This window comes from Solanum tuberosum, unplaced genomic scaffold (genome assembly GCF_000226075.1).
Source record: "Solanum tuberosum cultivar DM 1-3 516 R44 unplaced genomic scaffold, SolTub_3.0 scf00724, whole genome shotgun sequence".
Taxonomy (NCBI): domain Eukaryota; kingdom Viridiplantae; phylum Streptophyta; class Magnoliopsida; order Solanales; family Solanaceae; genus Solanum; species Solanum tuberosum.
This window is the reverse complement of record NW_006239637.1, coordinates 114,756-140,054: the sequence shown is the minus strand read 5'-3', so window position 1 is coordinate 140,054 and position 25,299 is coordinate 114,756. Positions and strand designations below refer to the sequence as shown.

Here is a 25,299-nt window from a genome sequence, read left to right as displayed (position 1 = left end):
ATCAACCTAATGGTGTTTTTATCAAAAGACTTATCAGACTGCAATATAAACATTTGAGTTCTGATTAAGTGTGCTTCAGATATGTATATCATAATTAACCTGAGAGGAATTACTAAAAAAAAATAAAAAATTAAGGTTATTATATTTGTCTGTATATAAGTATTTGATTCCAAATTAAGTGTTTTCTTTTTTGAATCACAATATCTTCATAATTTTTGTTTTAATTTTTTCCTTTAAGTATTTGATAGTGAATTAATTATAAATATAGTGTTTTAACTAAGAATTTGGTGATCCTAATATTGTTTTTGTGCTTAAAATCATACTTGGATTGTTAAACTAATGTTTATGTAAGTTTCTTTCAATCTTATAATATGATTTAACAAATTAATTTAATTTTTTTACATAGTTTTAATCATTTCTCATTTCATAGTAATAGAATAATAACTTACTAGCAAGACGAATCTAGAATTTGTAGATTTTGGGTGTATCAATATTACCTTAGCTCAAATATGAGCTCTAAGATAAACTTAAAATAAAAATAGTGAATTACCTTAACTCAAATATGAGCTCTAAGACAAATTTAAAATAAAAATAGTGAAATAAACAATCTAGCTAGATTCGAACTCAAGTCTCGCATGTGGATCCTCTAACAATCTAGCTTGTACCAACAACACAATGACACTCTTATATTTTTCATGCGTGCACTGTTAATTATATCTTAATTTATGTCAGTTTCTCAAAATAAATATATGCATATAAAAAGCTTAGATCTAATCTAAGACTGAAAATTAACATGATATTAATTTATTCTTCAAATATCATGTTAGATATTAATTATTCTTAAAATATCAGTTTAGATATTAATTATTTTTAAAATATCATGTTAAGATATTAATTATTTTTAAAAAATTCATTAAATGTGAAGATGATTGTCTTTAACTGAGTGTTTAACATTTTATACTAGAATATGGATAAGCAAAATAAAGTAGATAGTGGAGATGCAATAATAGCCATTCCCATATCGTGTATTGCAGTTGAAGCTGATGTTTTAGAGGTAAGCTTTTGAAGATTTCCTCTTCATTTGTCTTTTTATGATTATAAGACATTCAGATTTAGACGTCTTATAATCATAAAAAGACAAATGAAGAGGAAATTTTTAAAAGCTTACCTCTAAAACATCTGCTTCAAGTGCAATACACAATATGGGAACTGTCTTTATTGCATCTCCACCATCTATTTTGTTTTGCTTATCCATATTCTAGTACTCCCTCCGTCCCCTTTTTAGTTGTCCACTTTTAGAAATGGCACACAGATTAAGGCAACAATGATTAGCACAGTGAAGTTACAATTTTATCCTTATGACAACTTTTCACTTCAAAATTACAACCACTTATTTGAATTCAAGTGAAATAAATTGGAGGGAAACAACATACACTTTTACAATTTTCAAGAAGTGTAAATAAGGGTATAATAGGAAAAAATTTTGTTGTCTTTTCTTGATTTGTCAAAATGGACAACTAAATAGGGACAACTAAAAAAGGAAATATGGACAAGTAAATAGGGACGGAGGGAGTAGAAAATGTTAAATACTTAGAGAAGCATCTTCACATTTAAAGAAATTTTACAAAATATTTTAAAAATAATTAATATGTAAACTGAGACTGAAAATACCATATGATATTCTAAAATTTGACACAATTTCCAATCGGGTACCGACATTAGCCGGTCAATTCCCGGTCAACACTGAAACTGCAGAGAAAAAAAGTTTTTAATTTTTCCTACTTAAACTACACAAAAAGCGGAAAAAGCCCTCTTTGTTTTCAAAATTTTTAAAGTACTCTCTAGGATAAGACCTAGTTCTCTCTCTGCCATTTTTTCAGACTGAATCACTCAAAAATCTCTATACATATACTCAGGTGAAGTTAAATTTTGCATTTTTATAGTTATTTTTTGTGTAATTTATTTGAATGCAGTCTTTTTAAGTTGATTAATTTGGTCAAGTTATGTTTTTTATGTTGAAATGTTGCAGTTCTTTTATGATTTTTGAGTTGTTTGGATTAATGGGTTTGTTTAGTATGAATATGGTGTAATGCTTGTTATTTTGTTGCATGATTGAGGAATTGGAATGTGTTTTGATGGACCATGTTGGGATTTTTTTTGTGGGATTTTAGTTCTCTTTGATGTAGCGATTTAGGAATTAGGGTTTTTTGATTGGTTTATTGAGGAGGTAGAAATGGTTGATGATGTAGAAATGTATGTCTTTTCTTGATATGTTTTTTTTTTTTTACTTTCTTGGCTATTGACAGTGTTAAATGTTGCAGTTCTTTTATGGTTTTTGAGTTGTTTGGATTAAGGGGTTTATTTAGTATGGATATGGTGGAATGCTTGTTATGTTGTTTCCTGATTGAGGAATTGGATGTTTGATGGATCATGTTGGGATTTTTTTTGTGGGATTTTAGTTCTCTTTGATGTAGGGATTTAGGAATTAGGGTTTTTTGGTTTGTTGCATGATTGAGGAATTGGAATGTGTTTTGATGGACCATGTTGGGATTTTTCTTTGTGGGATTTTGTTTTTTTTTGATGTAGAGGTTTATGAATTAGGGTTTTTTGATTGGTTTATTGAGGAGGTAGAAATGGTTGATGATGTAAAAATGTATGTCTTTTCTTGACATGTTTTTTTACTTTCTTTGCTATTTGACAGTGTTTTGGTGAAATGTTGCAGTTCTTTTATGATTTTTGAGTTGTTTGGATTAATGGGTTTGTTTAGTATGAATATGGTGTAATGCTTGTTATTTTGTTGCATGATTGAGGAATTGGAATGTGTTTTGATGGACCATGTTGGGATTTTTCTTTGTGGGATTTTGTTTTTTTTTGATGTAGAGGTTTATGAATTAGGGTTTTTTGATTGGTTTATTGAGGAGGTAGAAATGGTTGATGATGTAGAAATGTATGTCTTTTCTTGACATGTTTTTTTTTTTTTACTTTCTTGGCTATTGACAGTGTTAAATGTTGCAGTTCTTTTATGGTTTTTGAGTTGTTTGGATTAAGAGGTTTATTTAGTATGGATATGGTGGAATGCTTGTTATGTTGTTTCCTGATTGAGGAATTGGATGTTTGATGGATCATGTTGGGATTTTTTTTGCGTGATTTTAGTTTCCTTTTGATGTAGGGATTTATGAATTAGGGTTTTTTGATTGGTTTATTGAGGAGGTAGAAATGGTTGATGATGTAAAAATGTATGTCTTTTCTTGACATGTTTTTTTCCTTTCTTTGCTATTGACAGTGTTTTGGTGAAATGTTGCAGTTCTTTTATGGTTTTTGAGTTGTTTGGATTAATGGGTTTGTTTAGTATGGATATGGTATAATGCTTGTTATTTTGTTGCATGATTGAGGAATTGGAATGTGTTCTGATGGACCATGTTGGGATTTTTTTTTGCGTGATTTTAGTTTCCTTTTTGATGTAGGGATTTATGAATTAGGGTTTTTTGATTTGTTTATTGAGGAGGCAGAAATGGTTGATGATGTAAAAATGCACGTCTTTTCTTGACATGGTTTTTAGTTTCTTTGCTATTTACAATGTTTCGTTGATAATCTGTTTTGAAATTTTACCTTTTTGGATAGAGGTTAATTTAGTGTTGGAGTAGTGAAATGGATTATGTTTTGTTGATTGATAGAGAAATTTGAAGCATCTTATGGTGCAAAATGGGTTTTTTGTAGTGGAAACTTACTTTTTTTGCTATAAAGATTTTGGAATTAGGGTTTTAGTTGATTGGCCAAGGAGGCAGAAATGGTTGGTGAAGACAAAGGAAAGAGCGCTGGTGCTAATGTTGCACCAGGTTTGTTGGCTGAAAATGGTCAAACAGTAAAGAAATTGAAGGGCCACCTAGTTGAAGACAAGGATGGTGATATGAACCTTGATGGTTCATCTGATGTTGTTTGTCGGACCTACAAGAGGCGGAAGCGTACAAAAGTGGTAGAAGATGGCTTTGTGGTGGGGCACTCTGCTGGTCAGAGCACTAACAAGGTCTGATAATCCTTTCATGCAAACTCTTGAAATGACTTTTTTATCTTCTGTTTGTTACCTTTTCTTATGCATAATGTCTAAGTCTCTTTCTATCCTTCATGGAATAACCAGTTTTGAATCTGATGATATGTTTATCTTGTTTCTTTATCAATAAAAAATTCCTACTCTTGTTCTCTTTCTTTACAATCATCTCTATATGAGGTAGTAGTTCTTTTTTCTTGGCTCTTCTCTAAACTTAGGTTGTCTACAGAGTTACGTGGAAGGCAAATACTAATTTAGAAAACCTATCTTTTTTCTCTTCTCAAAAAAGAATTCGTTCTACTTTATATGAGGGGTGCCCATGTGAAGCTTCTTGAGAAGGGAAATGGAGTTGGTGGCTCTTGGGTAACCCCCCTTAACCAAAAAAAAGTCTTAAAAATATATAAAAGGTAGAGATAAATTATTGTTATCCAGTGGCGGATGACTTATTTTGCAAACATAATAAAATAAAGATAATTATAATAATAATTTGAAACTACATTGATGTATATTTCTCCTTGTTGCTCTATGCTAATAATTCAGTATCATGGTTATGGTTGGTGACTTGGCGTCTTGACATAAAGTACCCCTCTCTTCCTTACCTGTTGGTAAACACCCCAACCCCCACCCCAATTTTTTTTCTCTATCTCTATCTCTTAGAGTGCCTTGCATCATCGCTGCCTGCAATATGCCTTGCTTCAAGGCTTAAACCACGATCTTGACAATGTCATAGTTACTCTTTAAGTGATGCACTTCCAATTAAGAAATTCCGTCATTTAAGTACTTGTTGGTGGTCTTCTTCTTGTTTCTTCCTTCCTCCTGGTTTTCTTTGTCCATCTGCACTATACTTTTCTTGTTCTTTGATATACAACTGGTTTGCATTTTGGTATTCTCTTTGTCCATCTGTCATGTTGTAGGTTTTTACTTTTTGGTATACTTGTATGGCCAATTTTGTCCTTTTCATTAATATAATTGTTTACCTGATAAAAAAACAACTGATTTTTTTATTTTATGCAGTTGATGAATGGACCACTAGATACAGCTCTTAACAAAAGTTCTTGCACGCAAGCTAGTGTAGCTCATATGGAACCACAGGGTCTTCTGAATGATTCCAGTGATTTGCTTGTTAGAAATTGGAAGGGTGCTGCTCTGAAGCAGATGCTTCAATCATTAGAGAGTGATGGTGGTCTGAAAGGATGTATTCAAGAGGCACTGACATCACATTCAGAAGCCAGTTGTGCTGTTGAAGCTAAGGTATTTCTATTGCAAGTATCTGGGTAACTTAATATACAATAGTAAGCTACTATATCCTTTGCTGTTAATTGTTCTTTGATAGCTTGTTGCTTGTTTTTTCAGGAATCTGGAAAATGTTGTGAAGATGGGAACCGAGGTTCTCTGCCATCACAGTCTGTGTCTCATGGAATCCAGAATGGAACAAAAGCAGTGCCTAATGGATCAGTGGATGAGCCAAAAAGTCGCACAGTTACAGAGTTCTGTCAGCACATGTTTCTTGATATTGTCAAATCAGAAAAGTTTGCTCAGCTATGCCACGTGCTCTTTGAAAATTTTGAAGGAATGAAGGCTGACAAATTTTTTGATATTAGTCGCATTCACTCAAGGATGAAAGATGGATCTTATGAGGGCTCATCGCTCCTTTTTCACTCAGATATTCAACAGGTACTGTTTTATATTTTCTGTTTGCGCTTTGGTTTCAGGAAAACAGCCATGTTGTGTATTACTTGGACTTAGCTAACAATCTAGCTAGAATCTCTTAAGTTCATACATTATGATTATGGTGTAATGTACTTAATCCATCTTTCATCCTCTCTGCTTAGTTTCTCATTTCTTAAGTCTGATAATGAACTCTCAGCCGGGGAGTAGCTTTAAGATACTTGTTATTGGCACTATTCATTGTCTGCTTTAGCTTGTGCATGTGTTAAGTTTTATGAACCTTCACGTTGCATTTTGAAAACTGAGTGAATATAACTGTTTTGATTTCTCGGAATGGTAGTGGTTGGGTAAGAATACTAAAATCTGGTACCTTCTATTCCAAACCTCACTGTAATTCTTTGTGTTTTTTCCATGGTTAGGAATCCACATGTCTCAATTCCTAGGCATTCTTAAAGTATTGATACAATCTGTTATGGACTCCATATGTTGTGCTGTTATGCTGCATTAACTTCATGCATTGAAGCATACAGCTAACATTCCCAGGAACTTTGTTGCACATAGGAAATACACTAGATGAAACTTTATATAAAGACTTTCTTTAGAGTAAATAAACTTTTTTTATAAAGTCTTACAATTACAAATATATTAAAGTAATTCAACTGATCAAACAACAACACACACACCCAATTCAAATCAAAATCAATAGTCCCTAGATCTGCTTCTGTTTGTACCGACTATATGAGAGCCAAAAATTACAAAATTCAATGTAATTTGTTGTATTGATAAAACTGTGATAAATAAAATGAACTGTTAATGTACATATGGGAACTCGTGTTGGAGAAATTTTATAATGGGTGAGACACAGGTATGACTAGTTGTGTGAGGGATTTTCAATAAAAATATGAGTCTAATGTGGGACCAATTATTGACAGGAAACTATATAGGACCCATTATCTTTTTTTTTTTTTGAATCAGATTACATTTATGGGACCCATTATCTTTTCTTTCCTCTTTCTTCACCCAACTCCACATTCATTTCTGGCCAGTGAATTACCTGCTACTTGAAATGCAGCTCATTAAAATAAAAGAAGCGTCCGAAGTTGCTGGTAATGCAGCTTGTTACAACAAGAAGCATCCTGAATGGGGATTGCAGAAACTTTTCCTTTTATGGTATTGCCTACCTTGTGTATGTATTTTTGGTGGTAGAACATATCTTGCTCAGAGATAATGAAAGGAAAATATTTGCAATTGTAAGATTCGGTTCCTACTAGTCTTCCTTTATTGTTACTGAATAAACACCGTAATTTCAGAAAAGAAGAAAAAAACTTTTCTACCAATTTTGAATCAAAACCTCTTCAAGATGTCTTCCTCATTCACAACCTTCTTTTCACTTTCACTGAATACCCATTTTCAGTTTCTGAAGTTTTTAATAATACTGTCCTTTTTTTTACTCTCCCAATTCTTTTTCCATTTTCACTATCCATATTGTCAATTTCTTGAAATGCTTGTATTTTTCTAATTTTTTGATAATTCATTACCCAAATCAAAATAGAGAGAGGAAGGGAGAAAATATGGATGATAGAGTTGTGGATTGAACATTGGCATCCCATTTCTGACTTTGAACTCGGGGCTGGGGTTGTATTGGGATTTGGGGGGAAGAGTGAGAAAAGATAGAGTAGGAGAAAGATGGGGGGTGTCTAGGAGTAAGAAATGTGGAGAGGGGATAGATTCGCAAGGGTGAGGTAAGAAATGTGGAGAGGGGATAGATTCGCAAGGGTGAGGTAAGAAATGTGGAGAGGGGATAGATTCGCAAGGGTGAGGTAAGAAATGTGGAGAGGGGATAGATTCGCAAGGGTGAGGTAAGAAATGTGGAGAGGGGATAGATTCGCAAGGGTGAGGTAAGAAATGTGGAGAGGGGATAGATTCGCAAGGGTGAGGTAAGAAATGTGGAGAGGGGATAGATTCGCAAGGGTGAGGAGGGGAGTGAAAGAGAAATTGATAAATTAGGGGTTCCACAATTTACACTTGTCATGAAATGTGAATCTCATACAACTAATTATTTTGTGTCTCACACCAAATAAAATTTCTCCTCCTATCGAAACATACAGATAAGTTGTAAAAGCTGCATGGAGCATCTGAATTGAAATTGAGTAGCTGTACCTGATGATAAATCTTAATTACTGGGGAACCTTATTAGATATCCGTATTAAACCAAGAAGATCATTTCCATTACAAATCCTAGGAACCTGTATAGTGTTGTCTAAAGCTTGCATCTGCAATCCATTCAAATCAATATGGCACATTTGAGCAAAAACTGCTTTGTGCATCTCTGGGAATGATCTGTTTTTAGTGTGAAATCGTAAACATCTCTGAGGATAAATTTACAAGGTGTGAATTCTTTGTCTGGGTCTCTGGGAAGGTTGATGATGGATGGGGAAGTCTTCTAGTCATATTACTGATTGGTGTTTTTTTGGGTTGGGAGACTTGGTAGTATTTTGGATTCCCTGCTAATTGTATAGAAGGTTCATCTAAATTTTTCAGTTCCATCTGATAGGTTTTTTGCTTAGTTATTGCTATGTATCATCTGTACTTCGTTAGAGTATTGCATGCATCCTATTGTGGTATTTAAATGTAGATGCTTTATGATTGCAAACTTTCGTATTTGACCATGAAAATACTGTCAGTGTCTCCAGTTAAATGAGTTGTAACTTGATTTAAGTGGGATCCTTTGATTAGTAAAATGGCCTAAAGATCAACATAATGAGGGGAAGAGCTTTAGCTTATGTGTAAATTTGGCTTGCCGAATAGTACATGTGAGTGGTGAAAGCTATGTATGATTTTATGCTTTTAGCAGTTAAATCATGTCTTGTTTCGGGAATTGGGTCTTCATAATCTGAGGAGATGGTTTACGAGGAAATATGACACAGACATTCTTCACTAGAGAAGATTACACAGTTCTTTAATCTAGGAAACTAAGCTGTCTTACTGCTGCCAAACTATCAGGGGAGGGGATTCAGTGTGTTCTCCCCTGTCATAGTTGCCTGTTTTGATTGTTTATGTAGTTAGCTTTTAAGTAAGATTCTTGTATGCAATCAGAAACTGGGCTGTAGATGAATGGGGAGTGACAGACGGCCTGAAGATTACACAGCTGAGCAATGAGAAGCAGGCTGTTGAAACTTTTCATAGAGGAAAGAGGTGGTTTGGTGGTAATTTCTTGAAACTGGATATATGGAAGAAGCAAGATGGGTGTGTTGATACTCATCTTCCCGGTGATACTGTGATTGTTAATTTGGTGGGTTTGCTGTTCGCCTCTGGAATGTTGACCTTTTCAAAAAGGTAGGGCAGCTGTGTGGGGGCTTTATTGATCTTATTTGCAGTATGCACGGCATTTCTAGAGTGAAATTTAGGGTGAGGAAAGGGCGGAGGGTCTCTGTTTCTGTGAAGGTGGATGTTGGAGAAAGTAGCTATAGAACATGGATGTGCATTGTATTTCAACCTGAGTTTTTTACTGCAGAAATGGAGGAAAACATGAATCTATCCAGCAGGAGGGGAGGAAAAGGAGGTGGGAAGGGGAGTAGGGTGGCGGGATAAAGGGGAAATAGGTCATCGGAAGTTATGTAAAGAGCTGCTGAAGAGTTGCTGGAAGGGATATAAGACTAGAAAGTGACAAAGAATTTGAATTCTGGAGCGCCCGGGATAAAGGGGAAATAGGTCATCGGAAGTTATGTAAAGAGCTGCTGAAGAGTTGCTGGAAGGGATAGAAGACTAGAAAGTGACTAAGAATTTGAGTTTTGGAGGGGAAGGAAAAACCCTAGCAAAGGAAAAAGATAACACTACCCCCTGGATTAGTGAACCGGGTTGGAGGAGTTTATTGAACCAGTTCACTAAGCCTCTAGGGTTTAACCACGAGGAAAACACAGATCCATTTGGATCTATGCCAAAGAGAGGTCCAACCAGACGGGAAATTAAAGATCGTGCCTTATGCTCAAGCTTTTTCCATAAACGGAATGTGTAAGAGCCCGTTTGGCTAACTTAAAAAAGTAGCTTTTTAAAGTAGTTTTTGAAAAGTCAAACTTTAGTAACTTTTAAGTTAAAAAATGAAAAGTAGGGGAGTACCTACTTTTAACTTTAACTTTTTTTAAAGTCATTTTAAACTTATTTTAAGTTATTTTTAACTTTGCCAAACACTCTCAAAAGCTAAAAATTACTTAGAAGTTGGTCATGGGACTTATAACAATCCTAACAGGTCCCATGGGACTTATAACAGTCCCAAAACCAATTTTTTGATGGGATGAGATGCTGATTTTTCACATTCAGACCTGTCCAGGAGGTTTTTCACAACTGGCAGCAGTAGTACAGAGGTTCAGGGAGCTGATGTGATGCTGTTAGTTAGCTTTGAAGATGGTAGGTTTCTTTACGAGGTGGGTGGGAGAGAAATTTCTTATATTCGGGGAATTTTTGGGAGTGCCGTTTGTGGGGAATGAGGCAAGGGTGTTAGAACTACTGAGGGACATTGAACATGAGACAATAGAGGAGAGTAGGGAGGTACGGGAAAGGAGTTTGGGGAAGGAAAATGGGGGAGGGAAGATTGTGGTGTACAAAAGGAGGAACAAGGAAGTGCGTGGGGAAATTGAGGGTAGGAGAGGGGTCAAGGGGGAGAGAAAAAAGTTGTGTATTGATGGATTGCGAAACTTTAGTTGGAATGTGAGGGGGATGAATGACCCCAACAAAGGGACCATCATTAAAGCTGGCTTTAGGGATTGGGGAGCTGATGTGATATGTATTCAAGAAACAAAAATGGAGATTTTGACAGATAGTGTTATTACAAGTGTGGGGGTAGGGGGTAGGGAGTAGGTGGGTGAAATATGACTACATCCCGGCCCAGCGGGAGGAATTCTCATTCTTTGGGATGAGAGAAATGTGGAATGGGGGGGAGTTTGTAAGGGAGATTTTATGCTAGGAATGCGGTTCAAAAACATGGATAGTATGGGGGTGTCTATGGACCGGTGGGAGAGATTTCAAAGGAGATTTTCTGGGTGGAGTTAGATGTTGGTATGTAGGGGTGGGTATCGTATGGTATAATACCGAATACCATACGGAAAATGATATTTTCTATACCGTGGTATGGATATCATGGTATTTGGTATGACTTATTTTTTTTTGGAATTTGGTACGGTATTTGATATTTATAAAATAAATACCATATACCACACCGAAGTTTTATAGTAATATATAGATCCCATATATATTATATTTAAGACTAGTATACTATATATGTACCTGTGCGATGTGCGGATAATGTTCTAAACATTAATCCAAATTGTTGTCTTATTTGTCAGATTATTCAATCATATTACATTAACTTAAATTTAATTGCCATCTTATTTCTAATTACAATGTATATACCCAATAACAATTTAGAATGAATGTTAGTCATGTCCTACTTAGAAAAGGATTGTATTGTAGTGTCCTAGTTGGAAAATGTGTCTATTGTAGTGTCTATAAATAGGGCCTCTCTATAATAATGTAGATACAACAATTCAATAATATTCTTTTCCAATATTTCTAACAAGAGTTACTTGCAGAACCTAGTAAATGAGTAGTGTTATTACTTCATATAGGAGATACAAACACAAATATAAAATATTGACAGATGTATAGACAACAATGAAATCTAAATGATGCATGCCTAAAAAAACATAGAAATTAATTTAAGAATGAAATCACATGTCATTTCCCGAAACCAAATTGTCCCTTGACCATTGATCGATTGATGTGCATCTATACAGAAATCGTCCAATCTTAGTTTTGGTTTCTGATTTCCTAACCAATTGCCGATCAGCAATGGGAAAGAGGTTAATCAATCTTGAGTTTATATATTGCATTGACAAAAGAAATGTCTACTCTTGTTGTCTCTAACTAGAGTAAAACAGCATGACTAAGCACCTTAAATGGAAATGCAAAAATGAAGATGGCTTCCATGATTTATGCATTCAAGTTTTCTTTCTTGTTCTGCTTCCCTTCTCTAAATTTGTTAAGAATTCCATCTTCAAAGGTTAACTCTATTAGTTTCTTCACCGACTTGAACCTGATTCTGTACACATTTTTTAATCAATGCTTCAACCAATTAAAAAGAAAATTACTTAAAAATAATTAAAAATTACCAAGTCCGGAGGACTTCTGTATCTTCTCCTTTACAGAACCAACTAATTGGAGAGCTAACACAAAATGAAAAAATAGAGTCTTTAATTAACTAATTGAAGGACGTTATGTTACTCCTCTGCCCCTGAAATAAACATGCTCTTATGAATGGTCTAGAGAAGACGTCGACAATGGTTACACATTAAATACGGATTGACATGTAAGCAATCACATACAGTTAAACATAAATGCAAGGAATCACAATTCTAGGTGTCTCAAATGAACAAAATACATTAAGACACCGAGGTAATACATCACGACATGAATAAACATTTAAGCAAATACCTTGTCGTCATCACAATCTAAGCTTGTCAAACACATAAAATCACAAGGCTTACAATAACAAAAATAACTAGCACAAGTTAACAAATCAAAAACATGCATAAACATTTAAATAAATGCCTTGTATGCAAACACAATTTTAAGCTTCTCAAACACATATAATAATAGAACTTACAATAAATAGGAAATGACACCTACCTCTCACACCTCTTCACTAGGGCATATGCGCCGCTCCCTTTAATGTGCCCGCATCATTTCAGCTTCGCTTCCCTCATCTTGTCCACCACGGGGCCCACTCCACCTTGTCTCTTACATCTTCGTTCCTAATCCTATCTTTCCTAGTATGTCCACACATCCATCTCAACATCCTCATTTCCACAACTTCCATCTTCTGAACATGAGAGTTTTTGATAGGCCAACACTCTGTCCATACAACATGATTGATCTAACCACCACTTTGTAGAATTTATCTTTAAGTTTTGGTGGCACTAATCACTTAAGTTGCTCAGATTCGGGTGCAGATGTCCGATACGGGTGTGGATCTAGAGGTCGGATCCTTCATGATCTAATTTTTAAGATTCGGGGACATGGATCCATGTATGAATACGGGTGCGCGGATTCGCCTAAAAATGATTAAAATATCTAAAAAATAGAGTTGTAAAACCTAAATTATGAGATATTATGTGGAGAACTTGAGGAGAATTCGGGAAGGAGATTAAAGGAAAAAGAGTGACATAGGAATTTCTACATAGAAGGTATTCCATTTTCTTCAATTTCACCTTTTTTTTTTGCATTGATTATAGAAATCATTAAAATTGTCCGGACTTTCCCCATAGATTTTGGTCAAAGCAACCAAAATCGGTTGACCAAATCGAACACGGATCCCACACCCACACCCACACCCATGTTGTGTCGACACAGGTGCGGCACCAAAAGTGAAGAGTCCGAGCAACTTAGCATGAGTTATCACACAAGACTCTAGATGTGAGCCTCCATTTCATCCACCCTGCATTCTAAGATTCTTTACAAACACCATCAAGAACAGAATCAATCAACTCAACACCCTTGGTATAATGACCCTTGACCTCTAGCCCAATTGTTGCCAACACCCGACTGACGAAAAATAATGTTATTACTTATTAGGCCTGAAAGTCTGACCGTAATGCTCATATCTAACACTGTTCAAAGTATCAGGCTCTAAATCCATAAGAAGAGTTTCAGTTGCAAGTCTAAATGAACTAATCTATGTTATCAGATGTAGTTTGCAAAGAAGTTCCTCAATAGAAAATGAATGATTGTTTTGAAAAAGAAAAAAAACTGATATAGTAGAAGAAGGATAAGATAATTAAACGGTTTAAATATGGCAATAGTTATATATGTTTCCAGTTTTTAAAACTTGAAATGGCAGTTTTTTCTTTTGAATCTTCTGTTTTAAAATAATTTGTCTATTGAAAATTTCTGTGCTTACACGTCACTTTTTAAAAATACTGATTTGATATTTATTTTTAAATTGAGAATTTGTTTTTTTTTTGTGGTGCTTACACGTGGCACTTTTGCCTCTCCTATTGTATATAGATAGATTATTAAATATAAATATAAATCAACAAATTGTACAATGAATGGAGCTACATTTGTCAAGTTAGATTTTAGATGCCAGTGAATGAAATTTTTGGTGTAACTTGTATAGGACTATGCTTAATTTTAGGTAATGTTGGTTAATGAATTTATAGTTACTGATATATCTTGAGCTATGACGTTTGCAAGTCTTTACGAAGTTGGTAAGACACTACAAAAAACGCCTTGCTACTTCCTTTTTTATCTTTGTTACTGAATGTGCATAGACACATTATCATATTGGAATGATATGTGTAGGAAGTTTTTTCCATTTGTATCTATATTTTACATGGTATCAGAGCCTCTAGGGCTCAAAATCATTGATTAGAAATTCCACACCTTTCTGATAGCCTGAGAGGAGGTCTCGGCTATTTGGTTTGTCTTTCACTCGCCATTCGGTGGTCTGGCAGAACTGATTTTGGCTTACTGCTTCGGTATCGTCTCGGCATTCAGGACATTTTGGTAATCTTCTGACACTAAAACTCTGCTTGGAAGGTGTGTTCTTCACTTCCTGTTTTTGACTCTAGCTCTTAAAAAAATCTTTTCTAATCTCTTTTCCAACCACCATTAATTTTGAGCATTGGGTTTTGGTATCTGTGGATCTCAGATTCAAATTTTATTTGAACCTTTCTAGGACTTGGGTGCAGTTTTAAGCTTTTTTTTTTAGGTCTGTTCAAGTCTATATTCAGACTGGGTTTAGGTCTCACCACTGTCCAAATATCTTCTTGGCATGTGAGGGACACTGGACATCTTTGTTGGCAGATAACTTATTCATAGGTCTTGTTAATTTGGTTCCAGCCCTTGTTACCTGTAGTCATCTATAATCTATTTTAAAATCCTTTTGGACTAAACATTAGTTCAAAAATGTTTGGTTCTAGCGCATCATCTGAGAAAATAATTCGGGTTTCAGGCGATGAGTTTGCTAAATTCTTTCAATATCATAAATCAGAGAAGGAATTTGCTTCAATTAACTTCTTTGCTAAGTCATAAATCATGTCTCATCACCTCTTCAAATAAATGGATAATTGATTCAGGTACAACAGATCACATGATGGGTAATCCTTACATTTTTCTAGCTTTCAATTACACAAAGCACCCTCTCCGGTTACTGTAGCTGAAAGATCAATTTGTAATAGTCTTGGATCAGGGACTGTTAAACCAACCTCATCTATTACCATGTTATCTGTATTAGGTCTACCAAAATTGGCCTTTAATTTGATTTTTGTTAGTAAACTTACAAGAAACCGCAAGTGTTATATCTCTTTCTTTCCCAGTCATTGTCTGTTTCGTGATCTTACGATAAATCAGGTTATTGGTAAAGGACATGTATCCGATGATCTCTACATCCTTGATGAATGTGAATCTCGATCCGTTGCCTGCTCTAGTGTTGTGTCTCCATTTGAAGCACATTGACGATTGAGTCATCCTTCTTTACCTATGTTGAAGAAACTGTCCTCAGTTTCAAAATATTTCATCATTGGATTGTGAGTCATGTCAATTTGCAAAACACCATCGCATCTCATTAGGTCCAAGGGTTAATAAACGAGTTGAGTCAGCTTTTGAGTTGGTTCATGGGGACCATGTCCTGTTGTTTACAAAACTGGGCATAATCATAAATATAATATATTTAGGGATTTTCTGATTTTGTTTCCATAGATAGATTTGCTTCTGATTTTGTTTCCTTTAGAAAAATTTGCTTCTGATTCTGTTTCCTTAGACTTGCTTGTACACATGTAAATAACTCTCATTCTTTGAATGATACGTGTAGGAAGATTGTTCCATTGTGTATGGTTCTACCTTTATCTGAAGCAACACATTGATGATGAAGCATTTTTTAATTGTTGTAATATAATTACACAATGAATGGTTTGAATGACTAACTTGGGACTTGAATTTGCATGGATTGTCCTATTTTTATGTGCTGGAGATAGTTCTAACTCATGTATCGTCATCCTGAATTATTTGCAGATGTGGACAAAGCTTAATGAAGTTGGCAGTGAAATGATTTCTCTTTCAAGGAGTCTTTCAGAAATATCAAGGGGTTGTTTCCGAGCTCAGGTACGTGGTTTCTTGCTAACACTTGGTTCATTGAGCTGCTTCCGTCTTGTGCACACAATGCTTGTAAAATTGACTATGATTTTAACCTGTTACCTCTTTAGGTGAGCGGTTCAGTGCATGAAAACGCTGAAGATACAAAAGAGGAGGCAAGTCTTCTTTTCCGTCATGCTTTTGTGTTTCCGTTTTAGTGGTAGACTATTGGTAATTTTGGTTGTTCTCTAGTTAGCTTCTTGGAGGAGAAACAGCTTTTGAAAATTGTCGGCCCGGAAATTTTAATTCCTTCACTGTTCTTGTAGCATAAAATTTCTCATTCAATGGTAATACCTCTCAATTCTGGAAATTTGGTTGTGGCAACTGGCAAGTGCATGTCACCAACCAAGTACTTGCAGTTATTCCAGATTTCTTGGGGAACCACTCAGGCAAATAATGTAACCAAGCTCCTAGAAGTGGTATTGGAAGCCCTTTATGGAGAGATACCATCTAAAAAATCTCTTTATGGGGATATATAGGTACCTTCCATATATAGTATTTACTGGAACCGAGGGTGTATGACCTACTGTCAGTGAAGTGGGTGCATACCTTAGATACCAAGATTCAAATCCCAGCAGCACCAAAATTACATTAGGTGATTTCTTTCCATTCGTTTAAGCGTTGGTGCTGAGTGTACCTGTGCTAGTTTAAGGTAGTACCTAATGGAATAGTCGAGGTGTGTGCAACTGGCTTGATCACCACCATTTTAAAGAAAAAGCTTGTCGTATACTTATTTTGCTTTTGGTTTCAAACCTTGAGTTCCACATCATTGGAATTATCTCTTAGTTTTAATATGAAAGTATAAAGTAAAAAATTCTTGCTTTTGGCTGGACTCAGTGCTGCAACTTGATATCTACTTTATGAAACCCACAAAGTAAAAAATCGCAAAAAATCTGAGGGATTGCCTTGGTTTCGTATTTTATTTCTTTCTACAACTTGAAACTGCAGATATATTTAATTATAAAAATTCAAGTTTACTATGTTTTCTTTTCTTTTTGATGTTGACAGTTAGTTGCTAAAATGGAACAAGCAGAGACCTATGGTGTAGATAAAAGATGTGCTTGCCAATGTTGTGGAGAGAAAGCGGATGGTGGGGATAGTTTAGCTTGTGATTCATGCGAGGAGATTTATCATCTCTCTTGTGTTGAGCCTACTGTTACAGAAATTCCCATAAGAAGTTGGTATTGTGCCAAATGCACTGCCAAAGGAATGGAATCACCCCATGACAACTGTGTAGTATGCGAAAGACTCACCACGTCTAGCTCAGTGATAATTGAAAATGAGGTTGAAGACCTTACATCTGAAGATATGGTTCTAGAATTGGAGGATAGCACGAATGGTTTAGTGGATGGTGAACTTAAACTCTGTGAAGGAGTTGAGGATTCGCCCTGTTGCAACGTATGTAGAACTGTGGTAAGTAATGACAATGTTAGAATATGTGGTCATTCCTTCTGCCCTCACAAGTTTTACCATGAGAGGTGCTTGACCAGAAAGCAGTTGGATGCTTCTGGCTCCTGCTGGTACTGCCCCTCGTGTCTGTGTAGAGCTTGCCTGAATGATTGTGATGATGACAAAATCGTACTTTGTGACGGCTGCGATCATGCTTATCATATTTTCTGCATGCAACCACCACACACTTCAATTCCTGTAGGGAAATGGTTTTGCAAAAAATGTGATGTGCAGATACAGCGCATACGCAAAGCAAGAAGGGCATTTGAGTCTTCGCAAAATGAAGCGAAGAAGAGAAAAGAACAATGTGGAGAATTAGGTGTACCAAAAGGTAAGGATGAGGAAGCTTTAAATGAATCTGGAGGTATGGAAATGCTTCTAGATGCTGCCAAAACTCTGAACTACCAGGAGGATTTAGCTGCTTTAGGATCAAAAGACTGATAGGACTCAATTATTGCATGAATTATGGTAGCTCTGTATATGAAGGATGTGGTTTGGTTCCAGTTGACAGTGGTACATGACCTGTTTACCGGTGGTTTGGCCTGTAAGGAAGATACTAGTGGCGAACTTTCAGATTTGGTAGCATACAATTTCTTGTCTAACTGAGTCCTTACAAGCCATGCCTGTAGTGTTTCAGATTGTATTTTCTAGTACATATTGCTTCTTGGGGTTATCAGCAACTGCTGTTCCATGTGGTTGTAAAATGAGAGAAGGGCATATGGATTAACTGACTTTCTGAATGTCAAAGGGAATTTCTCTATCCTGCTTTGTTGTTTATGACATATGTTTAGGGCTAGCAAACAGGGCAGTTTCAGGGCAAACCCATGTAAACCTGGGAATTTCTCTATCCTGATTTGTTGTTTATGCCCTTTGTTTAGTGATAGCAAACAGGGCGGTTTCAGGGCAAACCCGTTTAAACCTGTGAAGACTTCAACCCGTTCCCCTCCTGCCCCCCATATTTTGCTATTTTAAAAAAAATATAAAATGATAACAGAAACTTCAAACTACAGTTGGTTTTCCAACTGGCGTCCTCTTTATCATATAGTGACAGGTAAATATTCATGGCGTTATTTTCTTTACTCATGCATGTGTTGTTATGTGTATAGTTCTAATTTGTTGTGTGAATATATTTTTTGAGATTGAGAAAGAAAGAGATAAGTTTTAGGTCCATCAAGAATGAAGTGAAGAATGGTAAGATTGAGCTGTTGATGTCGTAAATATTTTAAACGTCTTTGTACAAAGTTAACAAGGTATTTTCCATTTTTTTTTATAACCTGTATATACTTGCACATATTTTCACACTTTATTTGATCAAATTCTCTGTAAATTTCTGCTCTCTGTACTATACACTTGATCAATTCTTTTAGTGGTTGTTTGGTACATGAGATAAGATGGGATATCTTAAAGTTAAACATCGGATACAATTTATATTTATACGATATGAATTAATACATTCTACCAAATGTAGTATAAATTTTATTCCAAGTTTAATTGTGAGTATCCCATTCCATCCAACTTAGATTCCTTGGTTTCTTAATATTTTTTTGTTCAAATCTTATTTTTTCATATTTTTCCTTCAATATCTTAAGAACATAGATCCATAACTCGCCTTGTCCCACATTTTTTCTATCATTTGAACCCACCCTGTCCCGCCTAGTTGTAAACCCGCCCAACGTAGCTATCACTACATTTGTTGCATCGACTGTATGGAGTTAAATAGGGATCAGCATTATCTTGGCTTGTTGTAAATCAAGTTACACGCGGACGGCTAAGCTATCAGTCTTATTTTATGTTGATGCTTCACTGAACTCTACGCCAACAAGTGTTCAGAATGCTCCATTTAAAAAGTATATGTTATACCTTTGATCATTCACCTCTAATGTGACATGTTTCTTCCTAGTTATAGGGTCAACGGGATCAGTCAGCTAGAGTGCTAGGCTATTCTTCTTTTGGGGAGACAAAGTCGTTCCTTCTACTAACCGAACCCTCAATTTAGGGGCATCTGTCAATATGTTACAAGACTCCAGTCTTCGATGGGTCACCATTACTCAACTTAGAAAGGCAAACATCTTGGCAAGGGAAAGCACAGTGCGCTTGGTGCAAATGGAAGAAAAGTGTTTTTTATAACATATATTTTAGCGTTTGATACATCAGCAGAAACATGTTGTCCTAACAGCATCTCTATGTAATCTAGAAAAAAATTATGAAAGGTGGGATGGCTAGGAGTGGTGGCTGGGTACCATTGGGTGTGAAACAAATTCTTTCACTGGTCGATACAAATCAGATGCACTTTTTGAACGTAAAAAACGTCATTCACTTGATTTGCACAGCAGAACGTGTAGATATATATTACTAATCAGAATAATCAAACAAACATAGCTATGAAGTAACTCTATGTTAGAGGCCATAGAGGATCATCTATATCACAAGTAGACATTTCATTGCCCAGGCATCATGTTTTATCATTGTCAACCCTTCTGGCTATTTTCTCTCCTCACTGATATGCACACCTACACCTCTTTCTATAGCTGAACCAGCATTTTGAAACCTTGACTCGAAGTCAAATGTGACAGAAGATATTCCCTAGCCTCAGGATTTTATCGGAACAAAGCATCATATGTAATGAGATTAACCCTACGTTTCAAACCTTCAAGTGCTCTCAGTTTTGTCCACTACAGCAAAACGGTTTTGGTTCATGCTCAAACCTGATGTCTGTAACTGTTTTCTCCTCTGAATATGATGCAAAGCAGCTTGTCGATCATTACGAGCCTCAGCAGAGTCTGGCTGCAAAACAAGTCCGATTTATGGTGCGTAAGTGGTTTACTGAACATGTGAGAATCAATTACAAAGGCAATCAATCTGACACACTTGGCACAATATTCCACTGAACATTTCAGAACTAGGATGTGATAGAAGCAAGATGAATAGAGTTAGACAATTGCTTAAATCTCAAAAGACAGTTTGTCCTCCAGATACAAAGGTAGTAATATTGACCTTTGGTATTGGCGTAATACATTAAAAGCAAAGAATATCCATTTACTCATAAAGGAAACATCTCAGTTAAAAAAGATCCTCAGAAGAAGCAAGCGTGAGCATTAGTTATAAATTTAATCTATACCTTGATGGCTAGTGCTCTGTCTAAGCTTTCTATAGCACTGTCAGGCTCACCATAATTCAGCTGTGCTCTACCAAGGGTGACCCACGCCTGCAACAGACAGAAGAACTAGCAATAAGCACTGGAATAAAGTAGTGTACATTCTAGTGATAGTAGAAATTGACCGTTCCCTAAGAACCAGAAGCTTGCAGTCAACTGCCTTTTAGTCTAAGCTTCATTTTCCAAAGCTGTAAATAGTTTGGATTATGGAAACGGAATAGAAAAAGAGAGTGCCTTTTGCTTGATCATTCCATCAAGCTCTCTAAGCTTAACTATGCACGCAAGTATGACCAGGAAGTTCAAAGTGCAAAGCTGCTTCTATCATGAGGTAGCTTGTCGGTACACCACTAATTACCTATCTTAACCTCTAAAGCCAGTAATTTATTACCAAGTGAAGACATAGAAGCATTGAATTTGCCTAGTCTAGGGAATAGATGCAGGAAGAGGTAGAACAGAAAGGAAGTAACATGCACATTGGGGTGAACAATTAAGGCTGAAATCCAGAGGACTTTGCACATGAAAACTAGCCCATGACACTTATAGCCAGTTGAAGTTTGACAAATTAGTCTTAGAAGTATTGAAACTGAATAGATCACAGATAAAAAATATGTTACATTGTTCATCAGGATCCCCCATGATATTAAGCAAGGATGGTGAGGGTTCCCAATTATTGCAGTGCACTAAGAGTTGCGTTTACATCCCTAAAGCAGGTATATTAACAACAGGTGAAACAATAGTAAAACTGAATGATCAACAGTTTCACACACCTCACCCCAGCTTGGTTCCAACTCAGTTGCACCTGCTCAAACAGGAAGCAGGTTTCATATGAGTCATGAAATATATCATCTGAAGTTATTTTATACACAAACACAGATCAATGACTTAAGAGGGCATTAGTGACCATGAAAGTAGGCTAAAATCCATCTTTGAATATCTATATGCCAGATATAGATTTACAAGTGGAAGAATGTGTAAAAGAAAAATCTTCCAATGCCAAGGAAAAGATAAGTAAAAAATAAACTTCGTCTTGCTCTAGGTTCCCACATTCGGCTGTTATCAAGATCATAATTGAAATGATATATTTGCCAGATTTGTCCATAACCTTAAAGATGAGTCAAAAGTAGGCACTAAGAAGCTTCAGAGCATAAAAGTAGGTGCATTACCTTTCATGAGATATAACATTGAAAATAAATCCAAGTAAAATATGTTTGTGAATTGACTCTCAGCATAATTTGCTCAGGAAATGAGGAGAATTTCATTCGAATTAATGTGAGTGTCAAAACATACGAGTAGCAGCTTGCAGCGCCTTCCATGTTTCTCCAAGTTCAAGCAAAATTTGAGCCTTCTGTTCATGCAGAATGGCACGATCTGGCATCAAAAGTAGAGCAGATTCCCACTTTCCAAGTGCTTCACGATATTTCCCTTCCTTCAAAAAAAAGAAAAGAAAAGAAAAGAAAAGAGACTTAACCCCGGCTTCTGGATCATGCTGTTGGAATTTGGAAATGATATCAACAATCAATAAAGTGTTCGAAATCACTCATCCAAAAAAAATATTCCTCGAGGACTCAATGAGGGTTTGAGTGACCAAATGTGGTAAGAGTCTCACACCCTTATCCAGAGATAAAAAAGATCCTTGCAACATAGATATTGAGGTTTGCAAAAGAGGTCATGTGTGCATAGCCTCACTCTCTGAACCGCAACCAGGCCATCTGCAAGAGAACTTCTGACATCCAACTCACCTCAACATATACTGTTTTTAGAAATAAACTGGTAATGCAGTATTCCTCAGCATTTAGGATATGTTGGAGACCTCCAAAAAAGGTTCTCACCTCAACATATACTTACTTACCAATGTGTTCTCTTGTTAGTGTAATTTTTGGTACTAAAAATCTGTATATAGCCTTAACTTTTTATTCTATGCGGAGGCTATTTTAAGGCTTCTTTTCAACTTCAGAGCCACCATAAATAAAGTTAGCATTGTGTTTAGCCTCAGCTATCAGTATTAATGCAAAATGTAGTACAACCTTACCTTTATAAGCAACTGTATTAAGTCTTACTTTCTGCAGTAGATTTACCGTTGTGCTTAGCGTTGCCTTAAAGTATCATGCAAAATATACTTCATATTGAGGTCATTTCACACTCAACTTACCATCGCGCTAAAGCTCATCTTTAAGATAAGAGTATGAAACATCACTAAATCCCCCTTCCTCCTCAAAAAAATGTGTTAGTTAACATGACAAGCAGCTGTGCATATTCTTACTTTCTACAATACAAAGAAGCTAGTTTCAAGACTCAACTCTTCACTTCAGTTCATCCTCTTACAGTTAACTTACAGCAACTTTGACGCCCGACAAGTGGTGGTGCAAACTGCAGTACAACCATTTGGCAAATAGCCTTCCTATTCACATAGCAAGGTAACTATTTGAAAGACTGAACTTTTGACCTCCAACTCACAACTCCAAACTTTAATGACACAATTAATTTCTAAGGGGTTGTTTGGTTTGCAAATACGTTAACCCAGGATTATAATATATATACACTTCTTTTTGTAGATGTTTGATTCATTGAGAGCATAATATAAAACATGGGATTGATTTTACAATAGACAAACTTTTATTAACAATTTTAACCCTGGCACTCTTAAAAAACTTTGGGAAAGAGCTTTTGCGAATAACATTTTTGTCATTTGATTGCTTTGTCCCGAACATCTAATCCCTGGATTGTTATCTCGCATCGAACGTCATTTAAAAATAATACTAAAACGTGGTACAACTAATCTGAGAAATGCTTATACCAAAAACAACCAAACAGGGGATTAAATAATCCTGCATTGAGTGCATTCTATCCCTGGATTTTTTTTTTTTTTATCCCATGAGCCAAATGACTCCTAATATTTTTTTTGGGTGTAATAAGGTTTACAAATCTGGAGTCAGGGCATGCACCAGCCCTCAACAAAGAGTTACCCTGGGTTTATATAATGCCCAACAAAATGAATTGTTGGCAGCAGGAAACGATATAGGCCTTTCAGGAGACAACATGCGATCCTTACCTATAAATCATTTGTCTTGATTATCGTTACATGTAAGAAGTTCAATGATCAAACACAAGATGCTCGATTTACCTCAAGAGACATAAATTGCTACATTAAAATATTCACCTACTTACTTACAATGACTTCTTCCTCCTAAGAGCTTACTGAAGCAAAAAGTAATATGTTGAAATCTTATTCATCCCAAAAGAAGAGGAAACAAGGACAAACATATGGAAGAAAACAAGCTATCTAGTTAAATATGTAAATCCAATACACGTCTATCAATAGAACAACTACTTTAATTAAGTTCAGTAATCAGATGAAATAAAAACCTCCCTAATACTAACAACACGCCCAGCCTGCCTTATTCTGGAGTTCCTTAGAAGATATAGAGTTACTACTGATGTGAAGTAAGAAGAGGAAAAAGGAAGAAGAAAAGAGAAAGAGGAAGTGACAGAGAAATAGAGATTAAGAGAGACAATGATGGAAAGAAGGGAATAAAAAGGTGGGACGACAATGCACCCAAGGGTTGAGGAGCCAACAAAGACCATGGTATATGCGGTTTTAATGAAGCCGAGGCAAAAAGTTTGGTGATTCCTTTCCATTTGCTTAAACCTCGACGAACAACATTAATATGTATGAATGTAGGGATCAGTCCAATACTCGAAATGCATGAACATTAGTCCAGACACCACTATTACCTCAGGCTAACCATAATACCAACTTAATTCCTAAATACTCAAGTAAATGAAGGCTAAATAAGAATGATAAACAACTTAGAACTATTGAAATTACTAATACTCCTTTAGAACAACACTAGAAAAAACATAACATAATCTTTTACTTTATTTCCAACTAATAAATATAGATACTAAACAATATCAAGTGATAACCATACCATCTAACAGCAATTTGCTAAAACTAATCAACAATCTATTTTTAAAAAAAAAATTTATGCTCATATAATAGAAAGAACAAACAACAACTGTAAATTATACGCACTGAATAACCTCATACAGATTGAAAAGGAGAAAAATTAAATAAAATACAGAAAAAAGAAGAGAAACCCATGTGAGGAAATACCTCAGCAAGCTTATTTCCTTGTTGTTGAAAGGACTCAACAAGCTTGAATGTATCGTTATCATCATCTCCTTTAACATTAGAAATCTCTTCGTTTTTAGGAAGTTTTTCCTCGGGAAAAATGGAATCGTCAGTAGGATCGAAAGGGAGGTTTTCGAATTGGGAAATAGGTCTCTTGTTAGGGTTCTTCTTGCTCTGATTCTTCCATGTCATCTTCATCTTCTTCTTCGAGCTGTTTCACTGTTTTGGTTACCACCTGAATCAAAAGGTTAATTTCAAACAACTTTTATCTCTATAGCAAAAAGACTCCCTCACTGAAACTTTGACATAATAATTTATGTTTATGAGATAACATTATTTCATTCTAATTTACCTGATATCTTTTTAATTTCAAAATTTAAACCAGTGTTAACTTTTTAAAATTATTAATTATTGTACCTAAATTTATGATCGAAGTTAAATTATTTTACTTTGAAGATTCAAAAGAAGAAGATTTATTTGGGGTCAAATTAAAGGAATGGAATTTTAAATATTTATCATATTAAAGATATGGAATTTTAATCATTTTTAGGGAAACTTAAAAAGATGTACTTTTTTCATATTTAATTAACAATTTTACCAATTATATAACGTATTTTTTTACCCATTATAATATAAAACTATCATGATGGGTAGATTTTATCGTTT

At 35.4% G+C, this 25,299-nt stretch overlaps 2 protein-coding genes across 3 annotated transcripts; one reads left to right on the top strand and one right to left on the bottom strand.

The window, feature by feature from the left end:
- Positions 1 to 1,800: 1,800 nt before the first annotated feature.
- On the top strand, positions 1,801 to 18,211 carry LOC102599910 (uncharacterized). The gene is made up of 7 exons (XM_006367055.2): positions 1,801 to 1,916; positions 3,745 to 4,024; positions 5,060 to 5,296; positions 5,399 to 5,719; positions 15,779 to 15,868; positions 15,970 to 16,014; positions 16,907 to 18,211. The coding sequence occupies exons 2-7, from the start codon at positions 3,788 to 3,790 to the stop codon at positions 17,786 to 17,788; spliced, it is 1,812 nt and encodes a 603-aa protein (XP_006367117.1). The 5' UTR covers positions 1,801 to 1,916; positions 3,745 to 3,787; the 3' UTR covers positions 17,789 to 18,211.
- A 1,241-nt stretch (positions 18,212 to 19,452) lies between these two features.
- On the bottom strand, positions 19,453 to 24,948 carry LOC102599372 (tetratricopeptide repeat protein 33-like). 2 transcript variants are annotated; one of them, XM_006367054.2, is made up of 5 exons: positions 24,616 to 24,948; positions 21,789 to 21,927; positions 21,269 to 21,300; positions 20,466 to 20,552; positions 19,453 to 20,127 (listed from the first exon to the last, which is right to left on the bottom strand). In XM_006367054.2, exons 1-5 carry the CDS (start codon positions 24,829 to 24,831, stop codon positions 20,047 to 20,049), a joined length of 555 nt encoding a protein of 184 aa, XP_006367116.1. In that variant the 5' UTR covers positions 24,832 to 24,948; the 3' UTR covers positions 19,453 to 20,046. The 2 variants fall into 2 exon arrangements, with proteins under 2 accessions (XP_006367116.1, XP_006367115.1); XM_006367053.2 differs by having other exon boundaries at positions 19,672 to 20,131; positions 24,616 to 24,947.
- Positions 24,949 to 25,299: the final 351 nt, after the last annotated feature.